The 12357-nt window shown below is 41.7% G+C and overlaps 1 protein-coding gene across 3 annotated transcripts in view; it reads right to left on the bottom strand.

The window, feature by feature from the left end:
• Window positions 1-2906: 2906 nt before the first annotated feature.
• Window positions 2907-12357, bottom strand: part of LOC109965520 (myelin associated oligodendrocyte basic protein) — a 42323-nt gene continuing 32872 nt past the window's right edge. For all 3 annotated transcript variants that reach the window (XM_020609579.1, XM_020609581.1, XM_020609580.1), the window contains exons 3-4: window positions 5496-5717; window positions 2907-5076 (exon numbers count right to left, since the gene is read on the bottom strand). In XM_020609579.1, coding sequence (XP_020465235.1) covers window positions 4917-5076; window positions 5496-5717 — 382 coding nt within the window. In that variant the 3' untranslated portion in view covers window positions 2907-4916. The remainder of the gene's footprint in view (window positions 5077-5495; window positions 5718-12357) is intronic.

A 12357-nucleotide genomic window follows, 5' to 3' on the forward strand; every position in this document is an offset into this window, starting at 1 on the left:
AGAAGGATTAAAAGTCATGACCTCTGATGCCATGATTGCAACATAACTGACTTGGCTTTATCCAAGCGGTGTCCATGTTTCAGACCTCTCACTGGGCACTTCCCATGGCAGCAGTAGACACATCAAACATGCATCCCCTCCTACTACAAGACATGATTTAAGGATAGAAGGTGACATGTGCTGACATTATGCTAACACTGTCATCCCAAAACCAAAAATTCAGACTCTCAGCACACTAATGCAGGAAGTGCTATCACAGATAAAACTTAAATTCCTGGTTTTTGGTAAAAAAGTCAAAACAAACACTTATTAAAGGAAATATCACAGCTTTTTAGCTAAATTAATTTGAATTAAAGATCAGCTTTAAGATAATCCAAATACATTTTAAAGAGATAATATGTAATATGTTCCTGTAGCTCTCTAAACATTCTGGCACTTGCTACCACCATCCATCTACAAAGTGATCAAGCTCAAAGAACTGTTGGATATTTACCCATACCCACACACCAGACTGCTATAAAGCAGCATTATTGGGTTAGGCCCCTAAATACTGGTGTTTTGGGTGAAACCTATGGTACATCTTGCTCCACTGTGTACAAACAGTTTCTGTCTCAGATCCCTCTAACCCACAATAAAAACAGCAAGAGGTTTAGCTTTGTTCTGATCCACTAGCCAACTTTGTGCATAAACCGATTTAGGAATCATGTGATTTCCAATCACCTCTGTGCTGCAGGTCCACTGTGTGAGTAATGTGGGCCACAGATGATCCATTTATGTGGAGTGCTTTAGCATCATGGTCATTTTCCTCAATCACTAAATGCTGCTTCATTGTAACAGAGTTCACAACTGGGCCCGAAGCTCAGATCAGAGGTGTAAATGTCTCATGCATCTGCACACACACACACACACACAGACGGAGGAGGCCTGGGAGCTGGAGGCTGACCAGTGAAGTCAGAGACACATTGATGACTCAGAGCAATATCTGCTAAATAACACACAACGGTATCACAAAACTGACAGGAACTAACGTGCCCAAAAGAGGGAAGATGAAAAGTTATTTTTGTCAATGTGTCTTTCTCTGTGTTCTCATATTTATTTGGATGGCAGTGATTTATTGCCTGCTATAGAATCTAAAGGGTCACACAATTAAAATGCAGGTATCTACACATACTCATACAGATTTAAATCATCATTATCAAGCGTTACAACTGCCTGGTGGCTTCAGTGTCGTTGGACACAGCTAAGACCACAAAGACAAGAGGGTGAAATGGCTCTTCTTCCTGTGCCTGCAGCTCACAGAGATGAGGGTGTGCACGCTGGTTCAGCTGCACTTTGCATTCTTCAGACAGTTTCAATTGATGAAAAGCTTCCTGCAATTTTGTTTGCTGACTAGAATAAAACAGTTCTTTACGAATCCTGAGCATGGTTAGCTCACCGTGACTACACTGCAGAAATCAACTTTTGTTGTCTTGTGTGATTTTAAAGCTTCACAGTGCAAAGTGATAGTCCTACCATGTGAGCAATAAGAGAGGAGAGCCTTCATCTACTTGCTGTTTTGGGGTTTTATTGGGTAAAAAGCCCTGCAATCCATCGTCCCTCTAGCTTCTAAAATCCAGTGCAAAACCACCAAGCAAACGAACAACAAGACACAGACACAGACTTGTAATTGCATTCATACAGTATAGTCAACACACAGTAGTGATGTATACACATTTTAACTGCATCCTGGTGCTATAGGGTACACCCTCCCCCATCACACTGATAAAAATACCCCCGCGAGGATGACAGAAAAAGATCACACTGAGTCTGAGCCTCTCTGGGCCGCAGGTGCTTGTCTGGCAGCAGCAAGAGTTTAAACCTCTGGTGTCCTTATAAACACACGCTGACTGCTATATTGTTCTGGGATCACTTTGAGATGGTAAAATTAATATTCACAGGTCCCTTGAAGTGGTTTTGGCAAGCACCGATGTACAGACACACACTGGTGTGTGCAGTCTAGCGGTGGACCTTTGCCGCTTCCCTGCCCATCTCTGCTGAGTTATCACAAATAAGGGCTAAAAAAATTTATAACAAAACAAATATTCATGTGCATGAAATACCCACAAGCCTGACAGAATTTCAGTGCACTTGTTAGCTCATGTGTTGCTGCCCTAAGTCAAATCAGCTACTGTTTGGGCATTAGAAGAAGGCAACCTCATCACATGAAAACAAATAATTAAATGGGGACTTCATGTGTCAGCTATGCAGTTACACCACCACAAAATCACCAGAGCTGACTTAGACTCCCATTTAAAATATGACAGGCAGTTAACGTCACACCGCTTGTGTGCATGTCTGTAAAGATGTACGTGTGTGTACTGCAGTTGCACACTGATTAGTAGCACAGTTAAGTACTTCCATGCATGGAATATTACATCCTCCCAATTAAAATGATTTAAAAGGAATGTAATGCGAAAAAAGTTATCCAATTAAATTAAAGTACCCACTAAATGTTTGTGCTGTAGTATAGTTCTGCAGAAGGTGCAACTGAGATAGGCATATAAAAGAGGACAGGACCAAAAAATAAAAAGACACATAGAGACACGAAGATGCAGGGAAGTGAAATGACAAGATGAACAACGCAATTCGAGAGTCAGTACAAAAGGAAAATTTAGTGGCATTTCCACTCTTGGATAATTGAGACAGGTACTTTCCTCCTCTATCATTCCCTTTCTTAATGCCTTATTCCATGCCCTCCCCCCGCGCATCCTTCCTCCTATGACCTTCATCTCTCTTCATCTTCTGCTCTTCCCTTTATACATTCTCTCCTCTGTTTTGGTCGTGGAGTCAAAAGAATTTTTTTTTTTTACTTTTTCCACTGAAAACATTTTGACTTCTCTGATCAAATCATTGGGGTGTGTGTGTGTGTGTGTGTGTGTGTGAGAGAGACACAATATGTGTGGTTATGTGTAGAGTGAGTGTGTGTGCTGTTAATCCCACCAGACTGCTAATGGTTATGCTTAGGAGGTGAAGCCGTGTTAGATGAACGTGTATGATCGTGTGTTACAGCACCAGAAAGGTGTTATAACAAATCAGCTGAATCAGAGTCTTTTCTCCTCTTAAACCATCTGTTATCAACAAGCAGCGGTCATGTTCATTAACAAATAATTCAGCCAATGCCACGATCCTTTTTAACTGCAGCTGCAGTTAAGAGGGATCATGCCATTTGCACTCTGCTCTCAGCTGTGCTCACGTCTGTTTGCCTGCAGGCATGTATCTGCCTGGATGTACACACGTGTGCATTATTATGTGCAACCATGTGTGTGTGGGTGGCTTTAGACTCTGAGCATGCCCATGTGCGCGATGATTACAAATCTGCTTTCCCTCGATGGATCACACTTCTGAGCAGAGTGGCCATGCCTTTATGAATGTTGATGGACAGCCGGTGCATGTGAGTGAGACCATTTGGTGGCCTGTTCACTGATAAACTGATTCTACAATTAGACTGAGCAGAATTATCTCTGGACTTAAAAACATGATAAACAACAACAAAAAAAAACAATGACAAGAAAAAAAATACAAATTACTTAACTGGCATTGTGTTCAGACAGATCCTCTTCTTAAAGAGAGCATCCTTCCTCGGTGTGGTCTTTTTTGCATCAGTTTCTTCAGCACCAAATCAGTGCCTTTGCTTTACAATCATTCACTCCAATACTAGACATATAGCCGTTTTGCAAAATAATATCTAGCCTCAAGTTCAACACTTATGCAAGCTGTAAATCAGTGCTCCAAAGGATACGACTCCACCCAGAGAGACAGCAATTCATGTTAAAACCAGATTTAAGCATGTTTAATGCGCTAATGAAAAGTGCTGTATTTATATGTAGCTGGTAGATGGCAATGTTGTGACATCAGGCCCATCTGCGACTCAGTCTGAACCTCTATTGAGAACATTACCGAGCCCCAGGCAGAAACAGAGAGAAAGATAGACAAAGAGCGTAAGGGGAGAGATGACCGATGGAAAGCTGGTCACCTCCTGTGAATGCCATCATTCCTTTTCCTCCTCCTTCATCTCTTCTCTACGGTCTCTCCTGCTCCCTCCCTTCTCTTACACCAGGATTGAGGACTAGGCAGCAGGTCTAACTCAGTACACTGTGCAGCAAAAATCAGTGAAAGACAGACTAAGATGAAGCAGGGGCATTGGAGGGAAGAAATAATGCTAAGTAAAGGAGCGACACATTTTTTTGGACAGCTCTGGTGTGTGCTCCGCCATCCTGTCAACCTCCACTTCCACCCCCAAGACAGAAAATCCACAATGTGCCACATTACACCTGCATTTTAGCTGTCTTTCTTGTGATATTGGAGACATTAGCAATTAAAAGTAGAAGCTCCAGTGAGGGGAAAAAAATGATCGCTGTAATCAGTGACAATGCCACATGTAGCCCCTTAACAATACACATAACGCATATTCACATATCTAATATCCTAAAATCCCAATTGATTATGAGATGAATCCAACCACTGTGACTGACTTACACACATCAGTATCAACACCCCACCCTTGCTGTCCAGACAGGGAGCGCTTAATATTCATCCAATGGTGAGTCGGGGCACCAGGACAACTCCCTATACGCATAAACAGCCTTAACAGACATGCACATACACACCTTATTTGCAAATACAGCCAGCTGTAGGGGAATTCCCTTGCCTCTTACAAGACTGGTTTCTCTTGATCTATACATCATCAGTGCATGTTGTCATTGTTTTTTTTCTCTAAAGCCATGATATCTAGTTTGTGAACAGGCATGTGGTCGGGGACTCAGAACAAACAAAAGGAAGTAAAAAAAAATTTTAAAATATGGAAAATATTTCCCACAAGAAACTGGAAGTGTACATCAAAAATCGAAATGCTTGAAAAAAATCCAAGTGATGCTTGATTATTCATCTTCCCGGCTCTGCTGTCTCTTGTCTCTTTCCAGCACTGTAGATATTACCAATTCTCCACATTTCCCCTCAATTTTCTCTCCTTCTCTGCCCCTCTTTGTCATTACGGTCTCCTTTAATGGCCCCGTATCTTCTCCCTTCTTGGCTTTACCACTAGCAATGATAATAAGGACAAGGATAATCACCTTTATGTTTAAAGAAGAGGAAAACAGAGCTGAAACAGTTGTGTTCCATGAGAAATAAGTATAGAGCTGGATGTTTAAAACAGTAAAACATTCATTCTTGCAGCACTGACTCGGTTCAAGTCCTCCTTTTCTTCTCATTCATTCATCTTCTCCCTCACATCTCTCCTCTAGTGTACAAACCTGTCTCTGCTCTCACTTCATTCTTTTTCCTTCAGAAATGTCCCCTACATATCTATTTTTCTCCATCCTAGTTTTCCCTTTACTTCAGCATCCTCAAATCAACCAGCTCACAGCTTCTTTCATCTTTCTCATCTCTATTAATTCGTCTGCTACTACCCTCTGGTATCCACCACTAGTGTACATGTGAATGTGTGTAAAAACACTAACCTTCCCTTTTGGCAAGCAGAGCAGAGCCAGGCTTTGTCCCTCTCGCTGTAGGTGCAGCAGGTCTTGCAGACGTTGTACTGGCAGTCCAGGCACTGGCGCTTGGGGTTGAGCAGGAAGGTAAAGGGCGCGCAGCAGCGGATGCAGCAGTGCTCATTGAAACGATGCTGCTTCGAGAGGATGGAGCATCTGCTGCCTTCCTCTGCCAGCTCCTGCTTCATCTCACTAAAAATGAGAGAGAGAGACGAAGCGAGACAGAGGGGGGGGAGAGGACAGGAGGGGGAGGGGGAAGAGAGCAGGAGGCTGGTGAGCGTCTCGTTAAGAGGAGGAAACATGAAAACAGTGCAGAATGGCAATGCAGACCAACTGAAGAAGCTGTGGCAAATGACAAGAAAGGAGGGTCATAGGTTTGGTGAAAACACTCCCCTATTTGTTTCGCTTTTTCCCTCTCCCTTCTCTGTCTCACTCTCTTACACTGATTCTGAAATTAATGTGATGGCTGACATTTTAATTTCTGAGGACGAACTGTTATACCATAGTATACCATAGCCCACATGTGTCAAAACACAGCTAAAAAGATCGCGGCATGCTCTTCTTTCTCATGCTCCAATAAAACAGAATCTTTGTCAATTAAGTCACTATGTGGATAAGAATAACAACAATAGACTGGCATTACTGTAAGTGCTAAGCTGAAGGTCACTTGGTGGAGATCTCACTATCAACACACGTTAATGAAAAACCTTCAAGTCATACTGGAGAGCTATTTAGGCTGCAGTCCAAAAATTACAGCAATGAAGGAGCACCAACAAACAGCACAGTATCAATATGCCTGTTAAGGCCTCTGAGAATCGATCAGGCTAATGAACTATTAGGATTACAACCTGAAATAATTGACCAACACGTGTTTAAAAAAAATCTAATAAAATACCCAGCCACAGCTGACAGTGACATTTCAGCAGCTGCATACAACTAATTATGCATCCTTTTATTGGCATTAAGCTATATTTAGCTTATTATATTGACATTAGGTCTTATTCAAAGTCTGATAAAAAGACAAAGAGACAAAATAGTACAGGCTGTTCATCAGTGTTTTAAATCAGCACAGCAGCTATCTAAACTCAACATAAATTATGTATATAGGTTGTTTCTCTGTAGGATTTGTGCTGACTAAGTGCAGGGGGCAGGGCTACAGTAAATGTAATGGTTAGCATAAACCTATCACTGTCAGTATATATTGCAGTTGTGTCAATTATACTTAAAATAATACACACAGAGGAGGAAAGCTTAAGTAAAACATATGTCTATATCTGCACTAGGCTGAAATGCACAGATCAAGCTATTGCTGCTGGGAAGGTGTGAAAGTGAGTGCAGCTCGAGTGGACGGAGTAAATTATTTACGGTGCTTCTCTACACATCAAACACAGCCAGGTTACAGCCTACAACACTTTCTGATTCTATACATGTACACACTTAAAGATTAGAAGTGCAAAACAAAAAATATGTTTTATATACGCAGTGATACATGCAACAGATATAAAATATACACAAACACCCACGGATGTACCAAAAATGTGTGCAGGTGTCCCCACATCAATTAAAGCACCAAATCACACATACCCTCTTGTCATCACATATGCTGTATGTAGCGTGCTGAACTGTGCACCTGTGTCTGTGCAGCCAGTGGTCAGTAGCGTGGTCTCCCATCTCCCTAAGTTATCAGCAGTGCTCTTCAAGCACATCCTGTGCAGCCTCACTGATTGCTTTTCAAATGCATCATTAGGTGCAGCATATTATGTGAGAGCGGGCAGGGGTGGGTGTTGACAGGCAGTGGTTGGCGTTAGCGTAGTGATGGCAAGACAGACACTTACTGTATATTATACCACAATGATCAAAAGAAGTTTCATATTCTGCATATACATACACAAGGTCACATCTGCTGGGAAATGGTGGCCCCACAAAAAGTAAAACAATTTAAATGCACCTCCAAGCAACATAGATAATAGAGACTCATCCTGTCTACACTGTAGCATCTGGTTCACAAACAACCCAGAACATATTCACACCCCTAGATAGAAATATACAAGAAGCCATTGCCTGGAAACAATCCTTCAGTTCAGATTAGGGTCAGGATCCATTTTCTCTGTCTGTGTCTGTGATACGGGTTTATTGAACAGCCCAGTTAGATGATGGCTAGCTCCGGCCCTTTAATTAAATGAGTGGGCAAATGCTCACATATATCCAGGGACAGGAGGGATCGGTTATGCCTGGCATCCCTTTGAATTAACTCACAATTCTGTTAATGAGAAATGAAAACCTGTGCTCGTCTGGCAGCCGTGGCTGTAGATACGTGTGGGTCTTCCAGGCGCCACTAAGGTACAATTAGCTCATAAAAATAACACTTCTAAGTATTAGCAAGTTCCTAGTACACTGTTTTTTGAGTTACTATAATGTATTAACAGGCGATTTACTGGTGGGAATGCTCTGAAAACAGGCAATCAATACCAATGATACACTGTTGTCAGCTTTTTTTCCATAAAAAGACCAGAACAGCTACAAAACAGACCATGTGGTGATACTTTTATCCATTTCAAGAGAGGTCAGCAGCTCAAAACTCAAAGATATTGAGTTTACAATTGCATAAAACTGAGTAAAACAGCAATTCCTCACAATGGAAATGCTAAAAATAGAGAATGTTTGCTTGAAAAATTAAAGAATATCAAATTAATGATATCCAATATCAACAACACTGTGGACAACATTGCTGTTAACAACTATGCAGATTTGAAACAAGGACAATAATATTTTTATTTCCATCCTATTCGGCATCATCTGTTCATTTCAATAAGGTCCGAGTTTTGGACACGGAGGGAAAGTGAAGATAATAAAAAAAATTGGAGGTAAGCTTCTTTTCAACTGCAGATCAACTCCAGTTTGCTCACCAGTTGTATTACATGCTGCACAAATACAAACACAAAAATGCTTTAGACATCAGACAGGCACATGCAGAACTTGCTTAGGTTCTGCAGGATTATTGGGCAAACAGCCCCAATGTGCCACCTCATGGCATTTAACATGTTTACTAGTCCATTAGTTACTCGAGCATTGCATTAATGTCAAAATTATCTATTGAAATAGCAGTGGACAAATTAAGAACCACAGGAAGTTTGACGCATACTCAAAAACTATTGATTATGCAAATATGCCTCTGCAGTGTACGTGTTGTGGGTACAGTGGGTGTAAAAGAGGGAAACGGAGCACATGAGCTGAATACCAACTCATTTTGTAATTTACAATCAGGGCAGCAGAGTGGTATATGATTTAATGACACGCATTACATTTCTGACAGACTGTCACTCAAATATTGCGTGGTGTGAATGAGCCTTTAACTCCATATCTTTCTTATTATCCATCAGTTCACCCCGTGTTCCCTCATTACACCTTTTCCCTACTGCTGATTTCTCTTTCTGACCAACAGGCAGGCGTAGGCTTAAGTTTCCGGGCGAACTGGCCAGATTTGTAATAAAGATAGAGATATACCGAGTTCAAGCTACAGCCTGGCCAGAAAACAATTGCAGTTCTTTTTTCCAAAGATGGATCGTCCTCTCAGCAGCTACTGTCTGCTCAGCGCTGTGCTTAAGAGTTATAGCTCTCAAAACTGATGAACTGCTGACCAACACACAACTGAAAAGCTATGTGATCGGTCCTAGTTGAACACTACTGTGTTAAGAATCTGAAGTTTTATGCTAATGAATTATATATTTAAAGGAGCCAATTCAATATGCAATAACAGATTAAACCATTTTTGTACATAATACACCTAGAAACACAACAGTTGTGTCCCACATCACTACCTCATTCGCTGCACCCACACAATAGTGAGAGGTAAATTCAGATTTTGAACACTCATGGCCATTTTGTGTCATCACTGACAGCTGTAGACCCACTCAACAGTAATTTTCTCTTCTGTAAAACATTGTATTGTGGGACTGTTAGCAGAAAGTAGTGTACACGCCATAGACACTACTATTACTGTGGAATTGTTGAGGGCACTAAATAGTGGTTAGATTTACACATTCAGCATTGTGACACTTAATTTAAATAACAGACAGTAGGATAAAGCATTATAACAAATAGTTAGTGAATTTGGACACAGCGTACAAAAATACCAACTGTGTAAAGCTGTGTCACTTCTAAAATGTGTTAATGGTGTTGTATTGCGTCCTAGACTACGTTGTCTTCAGCTTTAGTTCCTCCTCCCTTGCTTTACTGGCTGAATCCCAGGACCTGCAACAGCCACTTGTCCATACACCTCACCCACATATCTTTTGAACAGAAGGCAGGCTTAGAGGCTCTGGTTCACAGCTATCCAGATCTTTTTGGGGACATTCCTTTACGCACTATAGTGTTGGAGCTGGGTATTAATGTGAGTAATGTAGCACCCATCCCCTTCAAGCATGTCATGTTCACACAATAGGCCCTATTGTGTGAACATGACAAAAAACTAGAAGCAATGTAAAAAGAAGTGTCTTAAGGATAACAATCTAGCCAAGCCCATGGGACTCTCCTTGCCTCCCAAATCAGACGGCTGCCCTCATTTCTGCAGACATCTGAGGTGAATGCGACTACAATAGACCCATTTCTATCACCTCACACTGAGGACTGAACAGATAACACTGGTTCTGCTGCATATGCCAGTAAGTTAGATTTTCTTAAGGAGCAAGATCCATTGACATCACAGGCTAAAGACATATTGGTAATGTGTTTCATCTGACCACACCCTGCAGTAAATTGATGGCATTTGGGATGAAACTGCTCCAGCCACCATCCAGAGACCAGTGCCCACTGTGCTGGTACTGTAGCTGTTTGACACTGCAATGTTTTCCTCGATGACTTTGTTATTTATTCCTTCAGCCAGCCTGAGGTGATCGTTTTGGATCAAAAAGCAGTGGCTTCCCTGACATTTAACTTGGTCGAAGATATTACTTGTTAAAGAGGGTGGAAGAAGGCAGTTTTTCACCATCAATGCTATGGAAACTGCTGTTGTTACTGTACCTTTCCTGTGCCAGCTGTCGAGTGTAAGTTGCACAGATTTATGAGGATGTCTGGTTACTATAGATACTTCTATAAAAGTTTTGCTCAAAGTTGTGGCTCCCCTTGTCAAACCACATAGTCCAAACCAGCCATCTGTCCAGACAGCTGACTGCCAACACACACTTGAATGTGCCAAAGCTCTCCTTTCTAGTGCTGTGCTTGCTCTTCCACATTTTGCTCTTCACTTTAAGGTGGATGCAAGTACTGCAATATTACAGTCAGTGGCTGTAGTTGATGATGATGCGCAGGGTGAGAGCCATCCAGTTTGTTACTTCTCCAGGAAGTTCCACTGGCATCAAACAAAGTAGTTGACCACAGAGAAGGAAACCCTGGCAATTCTGCTCTGCTCACAACAATTCAAAGTCTTTGTGGGATCTACTGCTGCCTGTGAAGATTTACACTGATCACAGTCCACTTGTATTCCAATCATATACAGTATATAGAACAACAGCTAATGAGGTGGGCACTTATCACTCAAAACTACCATCTTGACAGAAAGCATAAAAAGAATAGGCTGACAACTTTTGTGTAGTCATTTGCAAAGTGCTAAGATGGGTGTTAGAGTCCCCTCCAGCTCAATGTGCAACTGATAAATGGTGTTAGTGTTGTTTTGCTCTCTAGGCTCTGTGGGCCTGAGATTGAGCTCCTCCTCCCTCGTAGATAATCTTTTTCTAGCAATAAAAACTGGAATTGCTGAAGTGGCCCCTCATCTAGTTTTAACTTACTTTACACCAAGTTGGGGTCCCCATCCCATTGACATCCCATGCCAGAACTATGGCAAAAAATGTCTGTAACTACTTTTTGGCGCCTCAACCGTCACTCTTTTGAACCTACTTTTACTGTACTTGCATGTTTCACTGGAAAAAAAAAAACTAGTTTTAAACATGCAGCCCAAACTTTCCTTTATTTTGTAGCAGGATGAGGCTAATTTATACAGCAAACATTAACAATGTTAATTTTTCTGCTAGTCTTGGTGTAGTACATTCACCCACTGCATGAATAACAGAGACTCTCATTTCACCCTTCTTGTGCACAATATGGCTTCTCCTTCCTTTAGACCACAAGCCTATCATTATGCAGATGGTGTATGTGCAGCTCCAGGTCACCACACTAGGGGTGATGCGCTGCTGCTGCTGACGTTGCTCTCCCTTCTTCTCTCTCTTTGTTTCTCACTTAAAATTAAGTAAGATAGCTCGTAAACCCACACACATACACATGTGAGGGCACGCTGAGATCCCACATACTGTCCCACTAGGAATAACGATCCCAGAAGGATCAATCTATCAGAACAGCCTCATCTTTGAGCGTGACAGCCTCCTGCTAATGCTGCTCCTACTATGTGTCAGGTGTCAGTGTGTGAGAGAGAGCGAGAGAGAGAGAGAGAGAGCGAGAGAGAGAGAGAGAGAGAGAGAGACATGATTATATACAATAAAGTCCCTGGACTTTCTGCACTGTATGTGTGGAATCCAAAACAACCGTCTGTGCATACAGTACAGCATGTTTGTAGTCGGAAGAAGGATGCTATAAGAGTGTATAAGAGAACTGTGCATTTAGACTAATGCCTGGGGTGGAAATTTCTCCTACAGAACCTCAGAATGGAAGGGCCCACCTCCCCAACTGCCTGTCTGGTGAGTTTTCCAACAATAACTCATTCTTGCATCATCACCAAGCATATACAAAAATCTGCTCCATCTCTACACATACATCCCGTAAACCCTGCAGGCTTTCTAGCTCATTAAGTCAAGAAGCATGTTAGTAAACACACCAAAAAAAA

Source organism: Monopterus albus, unplaced genomic scaffold (genome assembly GCF_001952655.1).
Source record: "Monopterus albus unplaced genomic scaffold, M_albus_1.0 scaffold100.1, whole genome shotgun sequence".
NCBI lineage: Eukaryota > Metazoa > Chordata > Actinopteri > Synbranchiformes > Synbranchidae > Monopterus > Monopterus albus.